This window comes from Thermobia domestica, chromosome 16 (genome assembly GCF_964235325.1).
Source record: "Thermobia domestica chromosome 16, izTheDome1.hap1.1, whole genome shotgun sequence".
In the NCBI taxonomy this organism is placed as follows: domain Eukaryota; kingdom Metazoa; phylum Arthropoda; class Insecta; order Zygentoma; family Lepismatidae; genus Thermobia; species Thermobia domestica.
The window spans coordinates 186,899,689-186,919,874 of record NC_137469.1 but is presented as its reverse complement, the minus strand read 5'-3'; the positions used below and the strand labels follow the sequence as shown (position 1 = coordinate 186,919,874).

Here is a 20,186-nt window from a genome sequence, read left to right as displayed (position 1 = left end):
CAAGAATAGCGGATGACCTGTTTGTATACGTGAAGTGATATACTTTAGTCGTAGTTCTGAGAGATGTTTCGTGATTTTTGAAAAATCGATATACTCATATGTCAGCCATGTAGGGTAAGGAAGCTTAATACGATAAGCCAGCCGAATAGCATGTCGCTCCAAAATGCAGAGTTTTTCGTAATATGACGCAGAAGCATTGCTCCAGGCGGTGTGTCCAAAAGTGAGGATGGGTCGGAGGAATGCCTTATAGGTGTGAAGTATCACTTCAGCTTTCAGACCCCAAGTCGTGCCTGTGAGACGGCGCAATAGATTTAACCTCATGTTAGCCTTAGCTGTTAGCTTTTTCAGGTGAGCATTCCAAGTGAGTTTTGAGTCGAAAACCCCGCCTAGGTAGGTAGCAGTAGGGGTAGGGCGTACACGGTATCCATCAACAGTTACTTGCAAAAGATTCGGATTTCTCTAAACGCGGGAACGCCTGTTTGGAGGCTAGAATATGATTGCTTGAGTCTTTTCTGTATTAATGGTTAAATGCCATCTCTTGCACCACTTGATGTAATTATCGAGAGTTCTTTGTAAAAGAATATTAAGTTGTTGGATAGCAAGAAAAGCTGTGTCGTCTGCGTATTGAAAAGTAAAAACATTGCGTGGAACTGCAGGGATATCAGAAGCGTATAGCAGTGGCGTGTTCTTAATATACGCAAGGTAAGCACTGCTTACCTTTAAATTATAAATTAAAATCTATAGTAATCATTACTACTTTATTTGCTATAAAAATTATCTCATTTATCGAAAGCTTTGTATTGTTGTACGTTGCCATATGAAACGCTCTCGCTTGCTTCTGTTTCTCATTTTCTAGCTGCACTGCAGGGCCATTTACGGCAAGGCTAGCAGAAACCGTCCGGTGGATCGGATGCGATCGTGTTAGCTCGGTTCCTTTCGTGAAGAAAAGCAATCTTCTTAGTTGCGGAACCTGGCTGCATATTCAGCTTAATCGTAAACCGCGTTTTAAACAAAAATTGTGGCTTTTAGTGGTTAATTCTTATAGGTGTATGTATAATATTAAGTGCGTAATACTTAGTGCATAGTACATTTTTGTATATAAGTGTTAGTTCTAGTGCATCTATTCAATTATTATTGCTGTACGTTTTATAAGAGAGACTTGCTCGCGAGTTGTACTCAAAGGTAAGCAATCCAATAAGTTGCGTTCGCTAGTGGTTCGGCAGGGAGAATGATCATGGATCTCTCTCCTAAATGCAGTGGTGTAGACGGAGAACAGAAGTGCGTGATTTGTGATATATTGGTGAAGAGTTTTGCTTCGCGGAACTTTGAAGAAAACAAAAACATTATTACGGCAGGCAGACTGACGCCCCACATTAATATAACTACTGCTTCAAAAATATGTGTAAGAAAATTTAATATTCAACTTTTTGAAAGCAACGAATGGCTGACCGCTTGCCCAGAAAAACGAAAGCTCTATTGTTGGTGTTGTCTTCGTTTTTCAAAAGAGAAAAGTGTGTGGTCAAGTTGTGGTTACAGTGATATGGGAAACGTTCACAAGGCCATAAAAAAGCATAGTTTAACTCAAAATCATCTTCAGGCCATAATAAATGAGAAAACATTTGGAAAAGCAAGAATAGAGAACATGTTGGATTGTCAGAAGAAAGTGAGGAACTCTCAGCACAACGAACTTGTAAGAAGAAACAGAGGATAATGAAACGCCTTATTGACATCGTATGTTTCATAGGTAAACAAGAACTGGCTTTCAGGGGACATGATGAATAATCTCATTCTAGTAACAGAGGAAATTATGTCGAGCTTGTGAAGTTGTTGTGTCAGTATGATGAGAAGCTGAGAACATTCGTAGAAAATGGAACAGTATTCACTGGATTGTCAAATATTATACAAAATGATTTAATTGAATCAATCAGTAATGTTATGATGACACATATTAAAAAAGAAATCCAAGAAACAATGTTTATAGCTATATCTGTAGACGAAACTACAGACGTCGCTAGTTTGGCTCAGCTTTCAGTAGTCGTGAGATACGTTACAGTAGAAGGGGAAATTCACGAAAGGTTTCTTAGATTTTTAAATATTTCTGAGAATAGGACAGCTGAAGCCTTGTACAATATTGTGAGTGACCTCATGAAAGAATATAACTGTGGGGAAAAGTTGGTCGCGCAAAGTTATGATGGTGCAGCTGTGATGGCGAGTCATTTGAATGGTCTACAAGCTAGAGTAAAACAGACATATCCACAGGCTTTGTTTGTTCACTGTTTTGCTCATAGATTGAATCTAGTTCTCTCTCAGGCAGCATCTCAAGTTAGAGAGTGTCGGATATTTTTCTTAACTCTTAATGGAATTGCTGCATTTTTCTCTACATCTACAAAGAGAACCCACGCTCTAGATGTAGAGATACAAAAGAGACTGCCTCGTGTTTCACAGACACGTTGGAATTACAATTCTCGTCTTGTTCAAACGATCTATGAACACAAGAAAGAACTTATAGACCTTTTCGAAATTATTTCCAGCTCCAAAGAGAATTGGCGTCAAGAGTGTTTTACAGCAGCTCGGGGAATTTTAAGTACAATGGGTGACTTCAACTTCATATTTCTCTTAGAAGTATTTGCCTGTATTTTCCCAGTTACGGATACCCTTTATGATATCTTGCAGACTAAAGCTTCTGACATTGGTTATTGTGTAGATAAAGTGAAGGAATTCGAAAGAGTCCTGCAAAACAAGAGAGAAGTATTTGAGGAATTTTGGACTAAAATACGTGAAGTCCAAGAACCACCAACAAAACGCCAAAAGAGCGCCGGTAGTGTGGATTGCAAAACGCAATATAAACGTCTGTATTGTGAAATATTCGACGTAACATTACAGCAACTGAGAGAAAGATTCAGTAATTTGGAGTCCCTGCATTTTCTGGAGTTACTCAATGCGAAGAACTTTCAAAAATACACAACATGTTTTCCAGAAATAGCGCTTCAGTCTTTGAGAGAATACATATGCTGCTGTTTTTGACTTCAGTGCTTTAAGATCACAACTAATTGTGACATATTTGTCGGAAGACATGCATCACAAATCCGTCAACGATCTTCTGCGTTTCGTCAAAACCAATGAATGGAGAAGGCATATAGTGAAGTGACAAAGTTATGTGAATTAATTTTAACAATTCCAGCAAGTAGTGCGTCAGTGGAACGAAGTTTTCAAAATTGAAAAACATTAAGAACTATGCACGCAATACGCAAGGGCAGGAAAGACTTACAAATCTATCTCTGATAGCATTGGAGAAGGAACTGTTAACATCCCTACAACAGCATCAAGAATTTTACGACAGTGTCATATAAGACTTCGCAAAAACAGAGAGGAGGATTCAACTACACTTCAAATAAAAGAGGTAAGAATTTTATCTTTACTTGTATTTGCGTGCTTCATATTTATTTCTTCCATTTTGTCTCTTACTAGCTGTTGTGCTCTGGGACGTACACAGAGGGTGGATTCGGGGGTCCGAGCACCCCGAAATTCCGACTTTTCTGTAAATTTAGTCTAATTTTGGAAGTGATTTTACAAAAGGTGATTTAATTTATCTTCAAACTTTGGTCCCCTCCCAACAAAAATTCTGCGTATGTGCCTGGTTGTGTCCAATCTTTCGGCCTTCTGTACACTGTAGGATGAAACCATGCTTAATTAATAGCTCTAATTCTTTACTTGTCCTAATAATAAACAGTAAAAGCACATTCATATTCAGAATCATTATTATCCATTTTCAAATAATTAAGTTGAAACAATACAGTATAAGTTGCAATTAAATTTTCTCAATATAAAATGAAATGACTTCTTTTTTCTAACGTCTCATATTATGCCTTTTAGGCTCAAGAAGGCGGATAATTTATAAAAGTGAAAAATGGTGAAATTAAATTTTATGTACCCTCCCGTCGGTAATCGAATCCGAGCCCCCATGTACTTTTGGTGCATCTAATAGCCATTGACCAACAGAGAGGACAGGCTTAAGTTTAGCGGGGGGGGTGCAAATCGTTGTAATAATTTTATAATTAGGATTGCTTACCCAAACAAAGCCCTTCACCACACGCCACTGGCGTATAGGATATACAATAAAGGGCTGAGAGCCGAACCCTGAGGAACCCCAGTAAGCGAAAACATAGGCCAAGATAGAGCATTGCCGACTGTAACATAAGCAATGCGATTTGTAAGGAAATAATATACTATCCTTAAATAGCAAAGTGGAAAATTGAATGATTGTAATTTTTTGATTAAGCCGTAGTGCCAAACTTTATCAAAAGCCTTTTCTAAGTCCATAAGAATGAGGCAAGAAGGGAAGGCTTTATTATACTGGTTAGTGATTATGATGCTGAGGCGAAGTAGCTGGTCATTTATGGAGAAGGTAGGCCGAAAGCCTGCTTGATGGATGGGTAGTAGAGTAGTTGTCTCAAGGTACTTATGAAGACGGCAGACAAGAATTTTCTCAAAAAGTTTACTGAATACTGATGTCAGTTGAATTGGTCTCTAAGAGGAAACGGAGTGTACAGGCTTGTTCGGTTTATGGAACATGCAAATTTTTGATACTTTCCAGTCTGACGGAGTTGTGAGAATGAAGTTGTATATCGCCACCAGTAGTAGTAGAAGTGATTGCGGGGCTTCTTTAATATGTCGATAGCAAATGTTATCATCCCCAGGGGCTGTGTTCTTTTTCCGCCTGAGAGCAATGTGAATTTCATCTGTAGTAATCGGTGCGGTGAGTGGATGTTCCAGATCAATGACGTGATCTGCAGAAGGTTGTAAAGCAGGAATGCAAGAGATGTCTGTCCGTTCAGAGATCTTAGAGGCAGCTGTTGGAGTAAAAACTGTCTGTAGCTGACTAGCAAAAGCGTCAGCTTTCTCTTGGTCTGAGAAAAGAGGGGTGCCATCTGAAATTAGAGGATAAGTTGTTTTCGTATTCTTGCCAGTTAGTTGATTAAACCTCTTCCAATAGCGTGATGGGTGTGCTTCCTCAGATAAGGTATTACAAGTCTTAATCCAACTGCGACGTTTATATGCAGCAAGATAATTACGAACCGTTCGTTGCCATTGGCGATGTTGATGAAGATAGACATCATTCCCTGTTCGATGGTATTCACGGAGATGTTGGCGAGCCTTATGTATGAGAGTGACATACGTCGGTGGTAATTTTGGCCTGTGGAGAGTCACTTGAACAGTTGGAATGTTATTATGAGCACTGGTTCGTATTGTCTCAGTGAGAGTAGTAAGACACGAAGCCAACTCAGGTTCTGTAGCTGGAGCTGCTACACTTGAAAGAGTGTGTTCGATGTCTTGCCGAAAATGAGGCCAATTCGCTTTGTCAAATCTAGTAACACGTCGCGGTGCGATTTCCCGTCGTGGCGGTTGTCCTCGAGTTAATGTTAATTTAACTGGATGATGATCGCTTCCGATGGAATCGAGAACTTCAAGCTGACAGTCGTTAATAAGATTTATAGATGTAATTACGACATCTGGTGTAGTCTGACTGATTGGTCTGGTGTGAGTAGGAAGGACATGAAGATGCAGCTGGAGATTGTCAGTTAAGAACTGCTGAAAATTTGCCTTTTCAGGAGCACTACGACTATGGATATTGATATCCGCCATGATAATAATATTACGAAAGTTATTAGCTATATACTCAAAATACTGTAATGGTATGGGTTGGCGTGGTCGAATATAGATTGTGCTAAAATTAACTATTAATGATGGAAAGTATATAGAGTAAAGTAAGTATTCCGGGAGATCTGCAAAAACTTGAGGAGTATATGCTCTTACTGGATATTTGGGAGAATAACCTATTGCAACCCCTCTTTGAGCACGTGCCATATGATCGGGATAATCATGGCGCTGTAGTTGGTAACCAGAAATATGGGCTAACACGTTCGGTCTTAAGGCGGTTTCGTTAAGTGCAAATGCATTATTATGCTCCTCATATAATAATGTTTCGAATAACAGCTTATGTTGTGAAAATGAGCGAATATTGACGAACAGGAAAGTAATTCCCATAATGCAGAGTAACACATGCATAGTTTTAAACAGCAGTTTCCAGAGGCCCAATGTGAAAGTGAACATAATTATTGGAATACGTTGCATGGAGATTGATGGGAAATATGGATTTTGCGGCAGAGATTATATGATGTAAGATATGAGCCCGTTGAAATGGAAATATATTTTGTAACACCAAGCTGATAAAACGGAGGAGATCTTCAACGGTTAGCGGAGGTAATATGGATTGAGTCGGTTGAGTTGCTTTATCGGCCGTTTTTAGTGGTACCGTTAGTTCTGGATGCTCAGGAGTTGGTGCTGGTTTGGCTTTGCAGCGATAACTGTAGGTAGGATGAATCCCACTGCAAGTATTGCATTTCGGCGGTCCTTGGAGATTGGGACACGCTTTGGTTTCGTGCAGCCCTGAGCAGTATCCGCATTTAGAGGGATTTGAACAGTTAGCGGTAGTATGATCGTTGTAAACCTGACATTTCTCACAACGAATTGGTAATGGTCCTTGAGTTTTGGATGGTTCAACAATGTGGATTTTCTTATAGATCGGCGCACCATATCGTAATAAGTAGTCGATAGTATCCTGACGCTTACAAAGAACGCGGACAATGTATGTAGGACCATTATTATTTCGAATCCGCAGACATTTATCGACTGATATACCTTCTTGCGCTAGTTCCTCGAGTATTTCTGCATCTGTCAGTTCGGGTGAGACACCTCGAATGACAACAGAAAGAAAAGATGGCTGTCGCGGTGGTGGAGGCTTCTTCTGACGTTAATCTGCCAATTTTGTGAGTTTAGCGTTTTCCCGAAAATTTCGTAGGAAGCTTTGTTCCGTATGGTAATTCCAAAATTTGGATCTTTGGATTTCAGGATGTAGCCATTCCTAGTAGAAACGATTTGGATTAGAGTATCCCGTACCCTAGGAACGTATTTCATGATTTGTAAGAATATCATTTTGGAATTTGTGAATTTAGAGTCATAATCCGTGAGTAGAAAATGATAGACAGGATCGAAAGTTCAACGTGATAAAGACTGATCAGTAGGCCCGATAGTCATATTAGTATTCTGTGGATTGCTCGCAATATCCATTGATGTAATATGGGACCTTGATCGAACACGTTTAGCAGATTGTGTGGATTCAGTAGAAGGATGCCTATCTCTAAATGTGCTGCCTATCGGTTGACTTCCCCAAGAAAAATGGCGAGTCCTGCTGCGAGATCCGATAGATGTAGTTAGTTCGCACGAAGTGCTTGGATTCGTCGGAATAATTGGTGGTAGTCCTAAGTGTCGACCAGGGAGCGCTTGACCGTTTGTGGTGCCAGAGTCCGTCATCGTGATGAAGAAACCTAGGGCCGAAGCCCAAACGAAGATAAAAAAGAAAGAAAAGATGATGAAGATGAATGAGATCAAAAAGCAAGCGCCCTCCGAAAGTGAAAACTTTCGTCAATCCTCTAAGTGTCCTAATAGTGTTATGCTCGCAACTACGTATTCAATACTTGGTCCTCGCTGACACCGTAAGAAACACAAGAGAGGCTAGGCTTCTTGGTAAGGTATGCCTAAACCGCTCTTCCTGGTCCTTCCTCTCTGCTTTTTTGGTAAAAACTTGTTGCAAGTTTTAGGATAAAACTGCGTTAACTGCATCGAACAAACATTTATTTTCAGCAAAACAAGAGAAAAATGAAAATATGTATAAACTATAATTAAAATATATGATAAGGAAATTCTGCAACTACATGCAAAACTTTTTGTTTTGCAAAAATACACTGACATTTGTGGTGCCATCTAGAGAGAAATTGGAAAATTACAAAATAATAAAATTAATGAATCAAATTCCAGTTGCGACTAGTAGAAGTGTAACTTTTTTAGAAATCATACTGAAAGTGTGCTTAGCACATGCAAGAGCAGCGATCTTCATTAAATTTGCATCCATTAATTTTTGGCCCGCAACACTATACATGATGATTATTTTTCTTAATTGAAGTAATAGGTATGTAATTATCACTGTTATTCACATGTAAAACGTAATCATACGCTTTTCCTTATTCACTATACAGTAATGCTTCATGAACACCAACTATATTGTCCAAAACGATGTTTATTATATGCACACTTGTGAACGTAAAAACTTAATGCAGTATATTTTGAACAGTCTATTTCTTCTTAATTTGTAACATTTCTTTAAAGAATTTCTTGAAGAAAAAACTTTCTGATTGTTCCTTAAGTGTAAATACCTGTAGCATTTGAACAATATGATTGAAGTGTTCCCTTATGATGAGAATACTCTACATCGCATTCGTGCCTGGTAATGCCATAAACATTCTCACTTAGATACGTGTTTCTCCTTATGATTGGCTCAGATAACATATTTAATGGATATGGTGGTTTAAATATCCAATTTTGGTGAAAGGGAACGTCAGGATATGCAATTGCTAGCTTCTAGGCTATACAATAAAATCTTATATTATCGTGGAAAGCAGAGAAGTGCACAACAACCCTCATTATACTCAAGTGAATAAATTAGAAGGTGTTATCAGAATAAATATTTTTATCTTTGTCTATTTCTGATAAGGAATCAAATTTTGCATACACAATGCCTGTAACAGGTTCAGTTAAAGTTTTTGAACATGACACTTTTGAAGTTACAGAGGGATCACGAACTACATCCCATGTATTATCATCTAAACGCCCTGTTGGAGACAGAATAAAAGCACACAGACTATATGCATTTGTATATTTATCAAGAGTAACATTATGTGAATAATTTTGGTAATATATACCAGTACCAGATATCAGAGTATAGTAATTTAGGAAGTATAAATCATTATTAATATAAGGGGTAGGGGATTGGGAGGAAATGTTTTTGAGCCGACATTGCAGTTTGTTCACGTTTAAGTTTGGATAATAATAGGGATTGAAATGTGATTTCCCATTAAAGGCTGTGTTGGAGATCAAAACCAATTACCAGGCCTTTAGGAACGTAACCCAGGAAGAGATTATCAAGGTTGTAGATGTAACATGTGTAGGAATAGTACAGGGTGCGGCACGTAAAACCGGCCCGTCCTAATATTCTGGTATATTGTGTTTTTGGCAACACTTAAATGCGTTTGAGAAGCATCATAAAAATAATTTAATAATGTTTCAATCTACACACAAGAAGGATAAGATCCTGATGAAGAACTTATTAATCTATCATTTAACGAAATGTCAATTTGAGTAAAAAATCAATATGGGAAGTTATTTACTGGTGCAACACTATAATCTTAAGTTAATTTTGTACCATCAGCTTTTGTAATTTTAGAACGTACATAAAGATATAGATATGCAAGATGAATAAATTCCCCTGTTTCTTCAGGAATAATAAATCAAGTAGGTCCTCCTGCGTATAATGTAAAGATAGCTCGATACTCTGCATTGGTTGTTGCTACAGTAGCTGGTTGTGTCAAAGGTATAGAAAATAAATCAAATTCATTGGTGCAACATTCAGAAGTATCTGAATTTAGGAGCGACACTATAAGAAGATGTCGTTTATACGTTTATGTTTTGTTGGTGGTCCAAACTTTACGATTGCCGAAGCCTTCCTTCTGCGTGACCGTCTCTTACGGCTACCAGCTAACAACTGTGCAACTTTATTAATGGCTTTTGTCTTTAAACTGTCGAGAGCTTACTTTACACGTGTACGAACAGATTCTTTAAACGGACGATTGTCCAATACATCACCCGCAACATGTATACCAGTTTGTAATGACTGACGTGCTACAGTTTTGCTCATTGTATAAGAAATGGTAAAACAAAACGAAATAATCATTTAAAGAAACTTCCTATACCATGTTCATGGTATTCCATGTCCTCGGTAATAAGAATCATATATTCATCTCATCTTCATTATTATTATTTAGCAGATGCAGGAAAGCGTTTAAAATGTAGTGTTACGGTCAGTGCCCCAGAGGGAAATTGCAAATTTCGCCCTGCGTGATATTTTAATAGTATTCCAATTGTGTTAAAACGAAATTTTACAATTGGTATATAATGGATATCTTCAAAGGTGATAGTACTTTTTCGTATTTAATATCATAGATTTTTGCTATACGTAATAAATGTGTTTTTGTATCACCTAAAAATTGATACTGTATAACATCTGTATAAAAAATTATAGGGATATCCGATATCTACGTGTGCTTTTTTGAATCCACGACGTTTTTTTACTAGGTCCGAATTTTCAGAAAAACCTAATCGTAAAGCTAATAGAGCTGACAATGTAACTGATTCTACCTCACATATCAATCGGATTCTGATAATCGTATATCATTTTTAATTGATTAATAAAATGTGTTGGACTATTTGTTGAATACACATTTGTACTACCGTTTGTAACTAATGTGATGTAAAAACTATCATAAATACTTTCAGAAATCATTTTAGGTTAAAGTGAAGCGTCAAATTTGAAGTCCCGAAAGGAAATGGTAATTTTAAATTATATTCATCTTTTAAGTTTACTTGTATTGTGCTGAAATATTTCTTTTTAACTTTAACATAATGCGGTGTGTGAAACACAAAAACTACATGACCGTGTTGTATATTGCATACACTAAATTTTCGAACTATCGGCCCTATAGTTTTGTTGTTTTACAATATCAAAGCATACATTAATGGTATTGGGAATACTGTAATCTTTATTACATGGAAATTTTCCACGTGCTAATATTAAATCAAGATTTCTAACTTTTCTGAATACAACATTTTTAGCATCAAGTGTATTTTCGCTAATAAATCCAAAAACATGCTGTAATCCCGGTGTAATACAAAATAGATTTATCTTCTAATTTTAAAGACTGTTTAATAACAATTTATTTTTATTTTTTTAAATATTGTAGTATACGAACATTTTCAGGAATGAACTGAAGAATAGATTCAATAGAAGAAGAATATCTTGGTGTTACTCGAACATACTGACGTTCAACTAATTTCTTCATTTTGACCAACATAAAAACTCGACAGAATAATAATTTGTGTTAATGCAACACCCCGTTCCCCATCACTAAAATCAATAGGTTGTGCTAATTTAACTAAATGAAGCTGTAGTATTATTATGGAAAAGTTTGTTACTTGCATTTGAAGGAAGAGTAACGAAAAAGTCGTGTATATATTTGAATTCATCTTGCAGAATGAACAGAATGTGATCTAATCCACGAATTCATATTTGATGGATATCCCAACCATTCTACATAGATCCAAGCATTTTTGTTTTATTACTTTTTCAATTAGATAAATTTTCTCAGAATTTATACTTTTTTAAATTCTTGTGCGTAAATTGCTATAAGATCTTGGCCATTACAATCTTCTAATTTATAAGTGACTGGATATGATTTAATACATTTATCAACAATATATACTTCTTGTGACCATTTAGGTAAATATATTTTTTCTAATACAAGTCTATAATTAGTAACACAGACATAATCACCCGGTCTAAATTTACAAGTTATATTCTTTTTATTTACTGTATTTCCGTATAATGTTTCCCACGTCTGATTAATGTTAGGATCATTTACTTGTGCAGGTACCATTTCAATACTTGTATGATATATATTATTAATATTATTTACAATTTGAACTAAAACGTTAATATATCTATAAGTATTATTTTCAGTAAAGTAACGATACATTTTTTCTTTTACTGTTCTAATAAATCGTTCTGCTAAAGCGCATTTAACTACGGAATGAACACTATAATGATTAATTTAATATTTTTAAACAATTAGTTTACATGGCCATTATAAAATTCACCACCGAAATCTGTTTGTACCTGAAGCACGGGCAACTTGAAGTTTTAAAAAAATTGTTATCGCTTTTGCCATTTCAGGACCTTTCGTTGTTTCTAAGGGAACACAATATGAAAAAATAAGAATACAACATAATATATATTTATAATTATTATTATACTTTGCAATGTTTTGCATGTCTAGTAAATCCATTTGTAATGTTTCATTTGATGCACTAATGTAATAATTTTTACGTTCAAAAACCTTACGAGCTGGGGCATTTAATGTATAAGAATCTCATATAATGCATAAGAGTAGCTACCAGGATTTGAATAACCATAATATATTTTTGATAATTTTGTTATTTTTACAAACAATATTCTTTTCAATGTTTTAATAAATTAGCTACTGCTGCAGGACTACACGATTTTCTTACCTTACGATTGCGTTGTTTATTAATACTACCACTATTACTAATATCCACTTTTGATGCTGGTGTGCGAATAGGTGTGCCAATAAATACGTTAGGAATATTAAGATCTAATAAATTTTTAAATTCGTGAATACCTATAGGATTTCTTGAATATTTTCTTGTACGAGCAACGTCTTTTCTAAGTCTATAATATTTAAACGGGGTAGTATTTTTCCTTGGATACGTACTATACCAGATTTATCAGACTGAATTTTTTCTGAACTTGAAATGAAAAAATGAAATGAAATCTGAGTTTTACGTCCCACGATTATGCCGGTGAGGCTAAAGGAGACGGTGATAATGAGTAATAAATAAAATTGTGGAATGAAGAAAGTGGGAAGAAACGGGAGAACCCCGAGGAAACCAACGCACACGGTGTTTGTCCACCACAAAGTTCCCTTGGTTTATCTGAACTTGTCAACTGTTTTAATAATAGATCTGTTTTCCTACGTAATGTTTTCGATACTGATTTTAAAATGTTTCATACAAATGGTAATATAGAAGTATAGTTATTATGTTGAAAAGTTGATTTTTTCTTTTTCTTCTTTGTCCTCCTGAACAACTGGTAATGAAATAGGTTTATGTGAAGATGAAGTATGCTGTAAGTAACGATGCAAAGCTTGTTGATATAATTTCCGCTCCTGTTGTACACTAAGACCATGATGTTCTAAATTATTCATTTCTGCATCTAAACGTGTTTTATGTGAATCTATAGATTTAAGATTGGATCAAATCTCATGTATCGCATTTTCAGGAGCTAAAATCATTTTACGTATTTCTGATATTGTTATCGACTAAAAATACTACCTCCTACTGCTGCAAGAAGTTGTCCCAAGATTAATGGAAGACGCGCACCACCTTTTCGCACTAACAACTTCTTTTTCTTTTCTAATGCCGTACGTTGTTGAGATAAACCACATAAGATTTTTTTTGTCTACGTAAACGTTCCTTCTGACGAGAATTTAAATTCATGTTTCCTTTTATTGTGTCTTTAGCTACTTGATAAATTTTTCTTATTAAATCCTCTGAAGCATTTTTTAAAGTTTGCTTTCGTTTTGCACTCTTGCATTTGCACGGAGCACAGAGTTGTTGTAGTTGTTTCACCTTCAACATCTTCACTCAAACTAAACAAAAATTTCTGTGTGCATGTCTTTTACGATAGCGTACACATGCATGATTTCATTAGGAAAAATATTTGTACGTATTCGCAATGCATCGTTTGTTTTTGTGTTAAGTCAAATAATAAATAAATGTGAGGCTCACGTGTTACTCGTTCGAACACATTCACGATTCCCTTACTATATCGGGGCATTATTTTCCTAGCTAAATATTGTACTTGTAATTTATCACGAGGATTTTAAATACTATACTATAATGTGAATTTAAACTAATATCACGTGCGTGTTTTTCTTTTGGAAATAAATTTTGAATAATAAATATTACAGTCAACTTTTTATGATATTCATACTTTGTAAATATATAAGCAACATCACCATTAGTTTCTGACATTAAATCATCGTGCATTAATAATGAATTTTCTTTAATTTCAAAATTATCCATGTCGGGCATTCCCTTCACAGAACGTATTTTTCCATATGCACCTACGTTTCGCATTATTGCACCATAAAATCATACCTTATCATTACATTTTATACTAAACATTTGGTCACGTTCAATTAATAATCGATTTAAAAAACATGTCTTCCCTGCTCTTGAGGGGCTTGCGATTAATAAATGGTAGAGGGATGTTGAAACTTTAAAATCTTGGAGTCAGGTGAATGCATAAAATAGAGCTTTTGCTTTATATACACACACTCATACATTTAACACCGAGCTTGTGATGAATATAGTCTAACAGAAAATTCTAAGAAAATGATCCAATAAATAATTAACACCGAGCTTCCATAGGAATTTTAGTACGTTCACACTATAAGTGTTTTTATGAGTTTCTATAATAATTTTAAATATTTTCACAATCAAAGTTTGTTCTGAGCTTCTGTAAGAAACGTAACGATTAAAATTCACTGGAAATATAATAATATTAAAACTTTAGATCTTTCTGAGAAACCAATTAAATAAATAAAATAAGCTTCTACCAGAATTTTAATATTTTCACAATCGAAGATTACTCAGAGTTTCTATAAGAAACAAACTAGTTAATAAGAGAAATAAATTAAAAATAAATTAAATTTTAATATTTTCACACCATAAGTGTTCTTATAAGAATCCACAAGAAAAAATGCTTAGACAGGAAACATTCATACAGCTCACATTCACTTGTTCGTTGTCCTATGTAAGTAAGGCACACTTGCACGTTTTCGTATGAGTTCGTCATCAGTCACGTCATGTTCGTCAATACGTTTACGTCTTTTTTGACCTCACGGTGTGTCTTTGTACGTGTACAGCTAAAGATACCGAACCCTGGTCTACGCGCGATACTATTTGGCTTTTCTATTACTGTGGACTCTAATTGTCCAAACAGTAATTTATAGAAACTCTCAAAATTAATTTTCTGAGAGGCCCTATCCTTTAGTGTTAGCCCCCTAATTTTGAGTATTTACCGAACATTTCTTTGGGCATTAATTAGCCTATAACTGTAATTTTTGGCGCCTAAACCCAAAAAAGCTCTAAACTCCCAACCTTTTGGAATTTAATCTGTTAGATCACCCAAACAGTTTGTAAGCAAGTTAGAGGTAACAAAGGTTCCTCATCTTTTTTCTGCATATGCATGATACTGTGGGTGTCAAAAAAATTGGTCTGTCTGGTCCTACAGCCGTCAGTAGTTTATACATTTCTAGTCTAGCCCACGAAGTAACACAGACAGAATTATATTGGGAAACTCTAAAGGCACGTTTTCAGTTTCAATGTTTCTGTAAGTGACAATAAAATGATCATCTTTAATTGGGACCACACTTTGAATTTCATATCGTGTCGTTGTTAAAAGCCTAAGAAACGTGACTTCATCACTAACGATTACACTATTTGACATATGAGTGCGCTGCTTCCATTTGCCATATAATGAGTTGACGCAAAGTTTTGCACATTACCTCAATCCCAGGTTTTCCTAATATTATCATAATTCATCTGTGTGCTTTCACTGGCATAATATTCCACAATATAGTTTTTGCTTGCCTTCTTCGCTTTTGCAATAAGTAGGAAAACCTGTGGTTTCCTGCTTCATTTGAAACAAGGAATTCACGTAAGTTAAAATGGTAACAGCGCCGACAACTGTGCCAATAAGATCCGATGAAGTCAAAGGCAGCCTTGAGTCTTTCGTGCCATCCATCAACAGTTTACCTACCAATACACTTTTCCCCACCTCTCCTAGCATGTTGGATTTCTATCCCTAATGGTTCTTCCATATGCATAAGCCATTGCATAGCTTTAGTACTAGATCGTATGATGGAAACCAAATGCTGGAATTACGTCTACATTGACAGTATTTTAACGTAAGTACAAATTAGGATATGTGCACATCGCAAGACTTGCAATGATGGAGGACGTAATAAAACATTGCAAACCATTCGTTTCCTCCTCAATAATATCGCTAAATTTGCTGATCGCTTCTGCTAGAATTCTAACGTCATTCTCACGATAAGAGAGAATTTCCTTTTAAAGGTTAAACTCCTCGCCACTTAGCGCACGTTGTTTGTGCCAGACTTCTAACTCTCGCTTTCTTTCAGTGCTTCGCCCCCGTGGTCAGAATTCAAGTGGGGGATAAGGACCAACATAATTTTGATTTTCTTCTGTGTTAAATAAATATGGAAAATCTCCCTTCTTTAAATTTTCATTAAGGTCTAAATTCTTGGGTAGATTGGATAGTTTGCAACCGGGGAAAAGGAAAGAATCTCTAAAATATACTATTTCCAATATTAATATTAAAAATTTTCTGACCCTGAATAAGAACATTAGGAATAATATGCTGCTCTTCTATTACATTTCTAAGGTCGAAGAGACCATCGTAGTGACTAGAGTTGTGAGCTATGCATACTATAAGCCTAAAAACGGGACGCTCTACTAAAACATGATTAATAACATCCGTCATAAAGGGTTAAAAGAAGATTATCATTGCTGTCACCACGTTTTACAGCGCTCATCGATACCTTCACTTATACATGCGTGACAAACATGCTTGCAAGAGACCAACACTACTTCGTGTTCCCTCTCACCAGGCGCATTCGGTGCCTTTAGCATAGTTTCTACGTCATAGGCGATGTGCATAAACCTATTAATTTGTAGTGGGGTTTTGTCTTCGTACAAAACATGTGTAGTTTATTTCGCACTTGTGTTTATATGACAAATCATTATACGCTTCCAAACAATCATAGCTATAATTCTGTTTACCAACAAAACTTTTAATGTTAGGAATGGGTTCCAAACGATTTTATTCTTCTTCCTTATTTATTCTCATCAGGTTTTGTAAATTCAGAATATTTTATACGCATTTTTTCCGGAAACAATTACTATTTCGGCTGACACACGAAGTTTGTATGATCTTACAATAACGATTTTTACTAGAACTTGTTCCAAGTCGTTCTTATTGTAAATAACCTTTGACATAACTTTTAAGAGTTATAACTGCAAAGTATGTATTGATAATCATACTGTTTTGAGGAATCGAAGTCAATACAGAGTGTATTTTCTTCAACTCATGTATCAGAAATATATAATAATCTTAGAAACATTAACCCCATTAAAATTGATAGTGGTCTTAGCAATCCCCACAGTTCGCGAACACGCCTCAAACAACAAAAAAGTAAGAAATAGTTTCTGACCCATATCTATGTCAATTCTTGCTGTAAGATTCGATAAAATATTAAGTCATTTTACTTGACTTTAAAAATGGCATGATTTAAAATTGAACAACTTATGGTTAGACGCAGAACGTTTGCGAGGAATAGACTCAAATTCAAAATATCTTACAAATAATAGGATTGGATATCATGCCTAGGGAATTCTTGCACTTTTTGGAATGTAAGAATAAAGCTATTTATTTCACTTTTCGAGTACTGGTAATGTGATTTGAAGTAAACACTTCCACCTTAATTTCTCAGAGCGGCGTAAAACGATGTCAAAATTTAGATTATGTAAAATATATAAGAAACGAATACATTTCCTTGCGGTTATTTACGGACATATTTATATCTTTTATATTGTGTAATATAATAATAAATAATATCTTTCCCTCAGCTAATAGAGATAGGAAAATTTCAAATTATATCATTTCAAATTATATCATTTATGGGAGATTCAACTAAACGAAGGAACAGATTTGAGTGGACTATTTTTTGTGCTGCTAGATTTTGTACTATTTTGTATATTGTTGTGTCACCCAGAAAAAAGGGCTACTTTATAGTAGCAATGCTAAATAAATTTTAATTGCCTCTCCCATCACTAAGTAAGGCTCATACTTATGAACTTAATGGATGTGAGTTTAGCGAATTACGTCTTAAATTTAGTATAGATTGAAAAAAATACTAAGGGAGACGCTAAAGTCCATAGTTTCCTTGTCACTAGTTAAATTTTTGAATGTGAGATTTATCCAACGTCGTTGGATACAAACGAAAAATATTCAATTAGAAGAGAGTAGAATCTTAGATTCAATTTCAACTTAATTTTGTACAACATACACCATAGTAATTACCGTTGTTAAGAGATGAAGACGTACAAAGAAAAAGAAAAAAAACAGCATGCTTGGCCATTTTGGATCACAGTGATGTAGAGGAAAAGGAAGAAGGAAAACCAGACGAAGAAAAGATCATATCAAAGTAAAAGAATAGTTTTCAAAGTTCCATGTTGCACACTATCCATAAAACGTGCTGAATTATTATCTGCTAACAGTTTATTCAACTCCCAAATTATTATTCTTTCTGTTGCTGCAGATATTTACGCTTCTTAATATTAATGGACCTTAAATACAAAAGGACGTTGCGGATGAGTTACCTATTATGTATATTGATAGTATAGTAAGGGTCATATGGTAGAGTTTATTGAACGCAAGTTTTTTTTTAAGTATAACACATGGCACCTTACTAGTGTGGAAGGCAAACGGCTATTAACATTATCTTTTAGTGTAATTTCATAAGGCAAAAGCTTCCTTAACCTCACTCGTGAAGGGAGCGCCACTGACGTTTTGTGGCAATGCTAGTTTAAAGTAGCCCTTTTCTGGGTGACGAAACAATATACAAGATATTGCAATATGTAGCACCACAAAAAATAGACCACTCAAATATGTTCTTTGTTTATTTGAATCCCCCAGAAAGGTGTAAAATGTTGAGCTAGCTAAAATGGACCTTCTTCGCTTTTCTTCTGGTTGGTACAAAAATAAAATAGACCTCTCAATTTTATTCCCTCGATTATTTGAATGGCACAAAAAGGTATAAAATTCCGAGTTAGTTAAAAATATCCTTCTTTGCTTTTTAATGGTTGGTACTGAACTAAATGGGCCTACCAAATTTATTCCTTCGTTTCTTTGAGTAGTACAAAATATTAATTCATCCATTTTTCTGGTTTCTACAAAACTGAATACGTCACACAAATTTATTCCTTCGTTTATTTGAGTATTACAGAATGATATAAAATTCGGAGATTTTTAAAAATGAAACTTCTTCGCTTTATCTGAGTAGTACACACTTACACCTTCGTTTATTTGAATAGAACAAAAAGGTATAGAAATTCTGAGCTAGTGAAAATGGCTTTCTTGTTGGTACAAATTTAAATAGGTCATTCAAATTTATTTTTCCGTTTATTTGAGTAGTACAAAATGATATAACATACTCAGCTTGTTAAAATTACATTTCTGGTTGGTACAAAAATGAATATGTTACTCAAAGCTATTCCTTTGTTTATTTGAGTAGTACGAAATGGTAGAAAATGCACAGCAGGTTAAAATGGGCCTTCGTTTTTTTCTGGTTGGTACAAAATTTATTCACATCCAAATTTATTCACTCGTTTTATTTTAGTAGTACAAATGGAACGAAGATACTGAGCTATTTAAAATGGACCTTCTTTGTTTTTCTTACGATTGGTAAGAATAGACCACAGAATAGACCACTCAATTTTATTCCTTCCTTCATTTGCGTAGTACAAAAAATACAAAATTCTCAGTTAGATAAAATTACATTTCTTCGCTTTTTCTCCTGGTTGGTACAAATTTATCCCTTCCTTTGTTTAAGTAGTATAAAAGGTATAAAATACTGCGCTAGTTAAAATAATCCTTCGCCTTTTTCCTCGTTGACACAAAAGTAAATAAGCCTCTCAAACTTTTTGCTTCGGTTTTTTAAAACACAAAAAGGTATAACATGCTGAGCTACTTAAAATGATCTTTCTTCGTTTTTCCTGGTTACTAGAAATTCATTCCTTTGTTTATTTGTGTAGTACAAAAGTTATTAATTAATAAATGGTATTTCTTTTCTTTTTCTGTTTGGTACAAAATTAAATAGGTCACAGAAATTTAACCCTCTGTTTGTTTAAATATTACAAAAGGTATAAAATTCGAAACCAATTTAAATAGTCCTTCTTCGCTTTTTTCTCGTTAGTACAAAAGGAAATAGGACACCCGAATTTATATATACATTTCTTTAAATGGCACAAAAAGGTATAAAAAGCTAAGATTTTTAAAAATGAACCTTCTTTGCTTTTCTTCTGCAAAATTGAATAAGTCACTGAAAAGTTATCACCTTCGCTTGTTTAAATAATACAAAGTGGTATAGAACTTCTGAAAAAGTTAAAAGGATTCTTTTCCGATTTTCCTGGTTAGTACAAATTTATTTTGTTTGTTTAAATAGTACAAAATCGTATGAAACACTCAGCTATTTAAAATGAACTTTTTTAATGGGTATAAAATGTAGAATATCTAAATATATTCTTTCGTTTATTGGAATGCTACAAAAGGCACTTGCATTGTGACTTCTTAA

At 34.9% G+C, this 20,186-nt stretch overlaps 1 protein-coding gene across 1 annotated transcript; it reads left to right on the top strand.

Annotated features, from left to right (window-relative positions):
* Window positions 1-1,938: 1,938 nt before the first annotated feature.
* On the top strand, window positions 1,939-3,024 carry LOC145672723 (zinc finger MYM-type protein 1-like). Its single transcript, XM_081741899.1, has one exon. The coding sequence runs from the start codon at window positions 1,939-1,941 to the stop codon at window positions 3,022-3,024; it is 1,086 nt and encodes a 361-aa protein (XP_081598025.1).
* The last annotated feature ends 17,162 nt before the right edge of the window (window positions 3,025-20,186 follow it).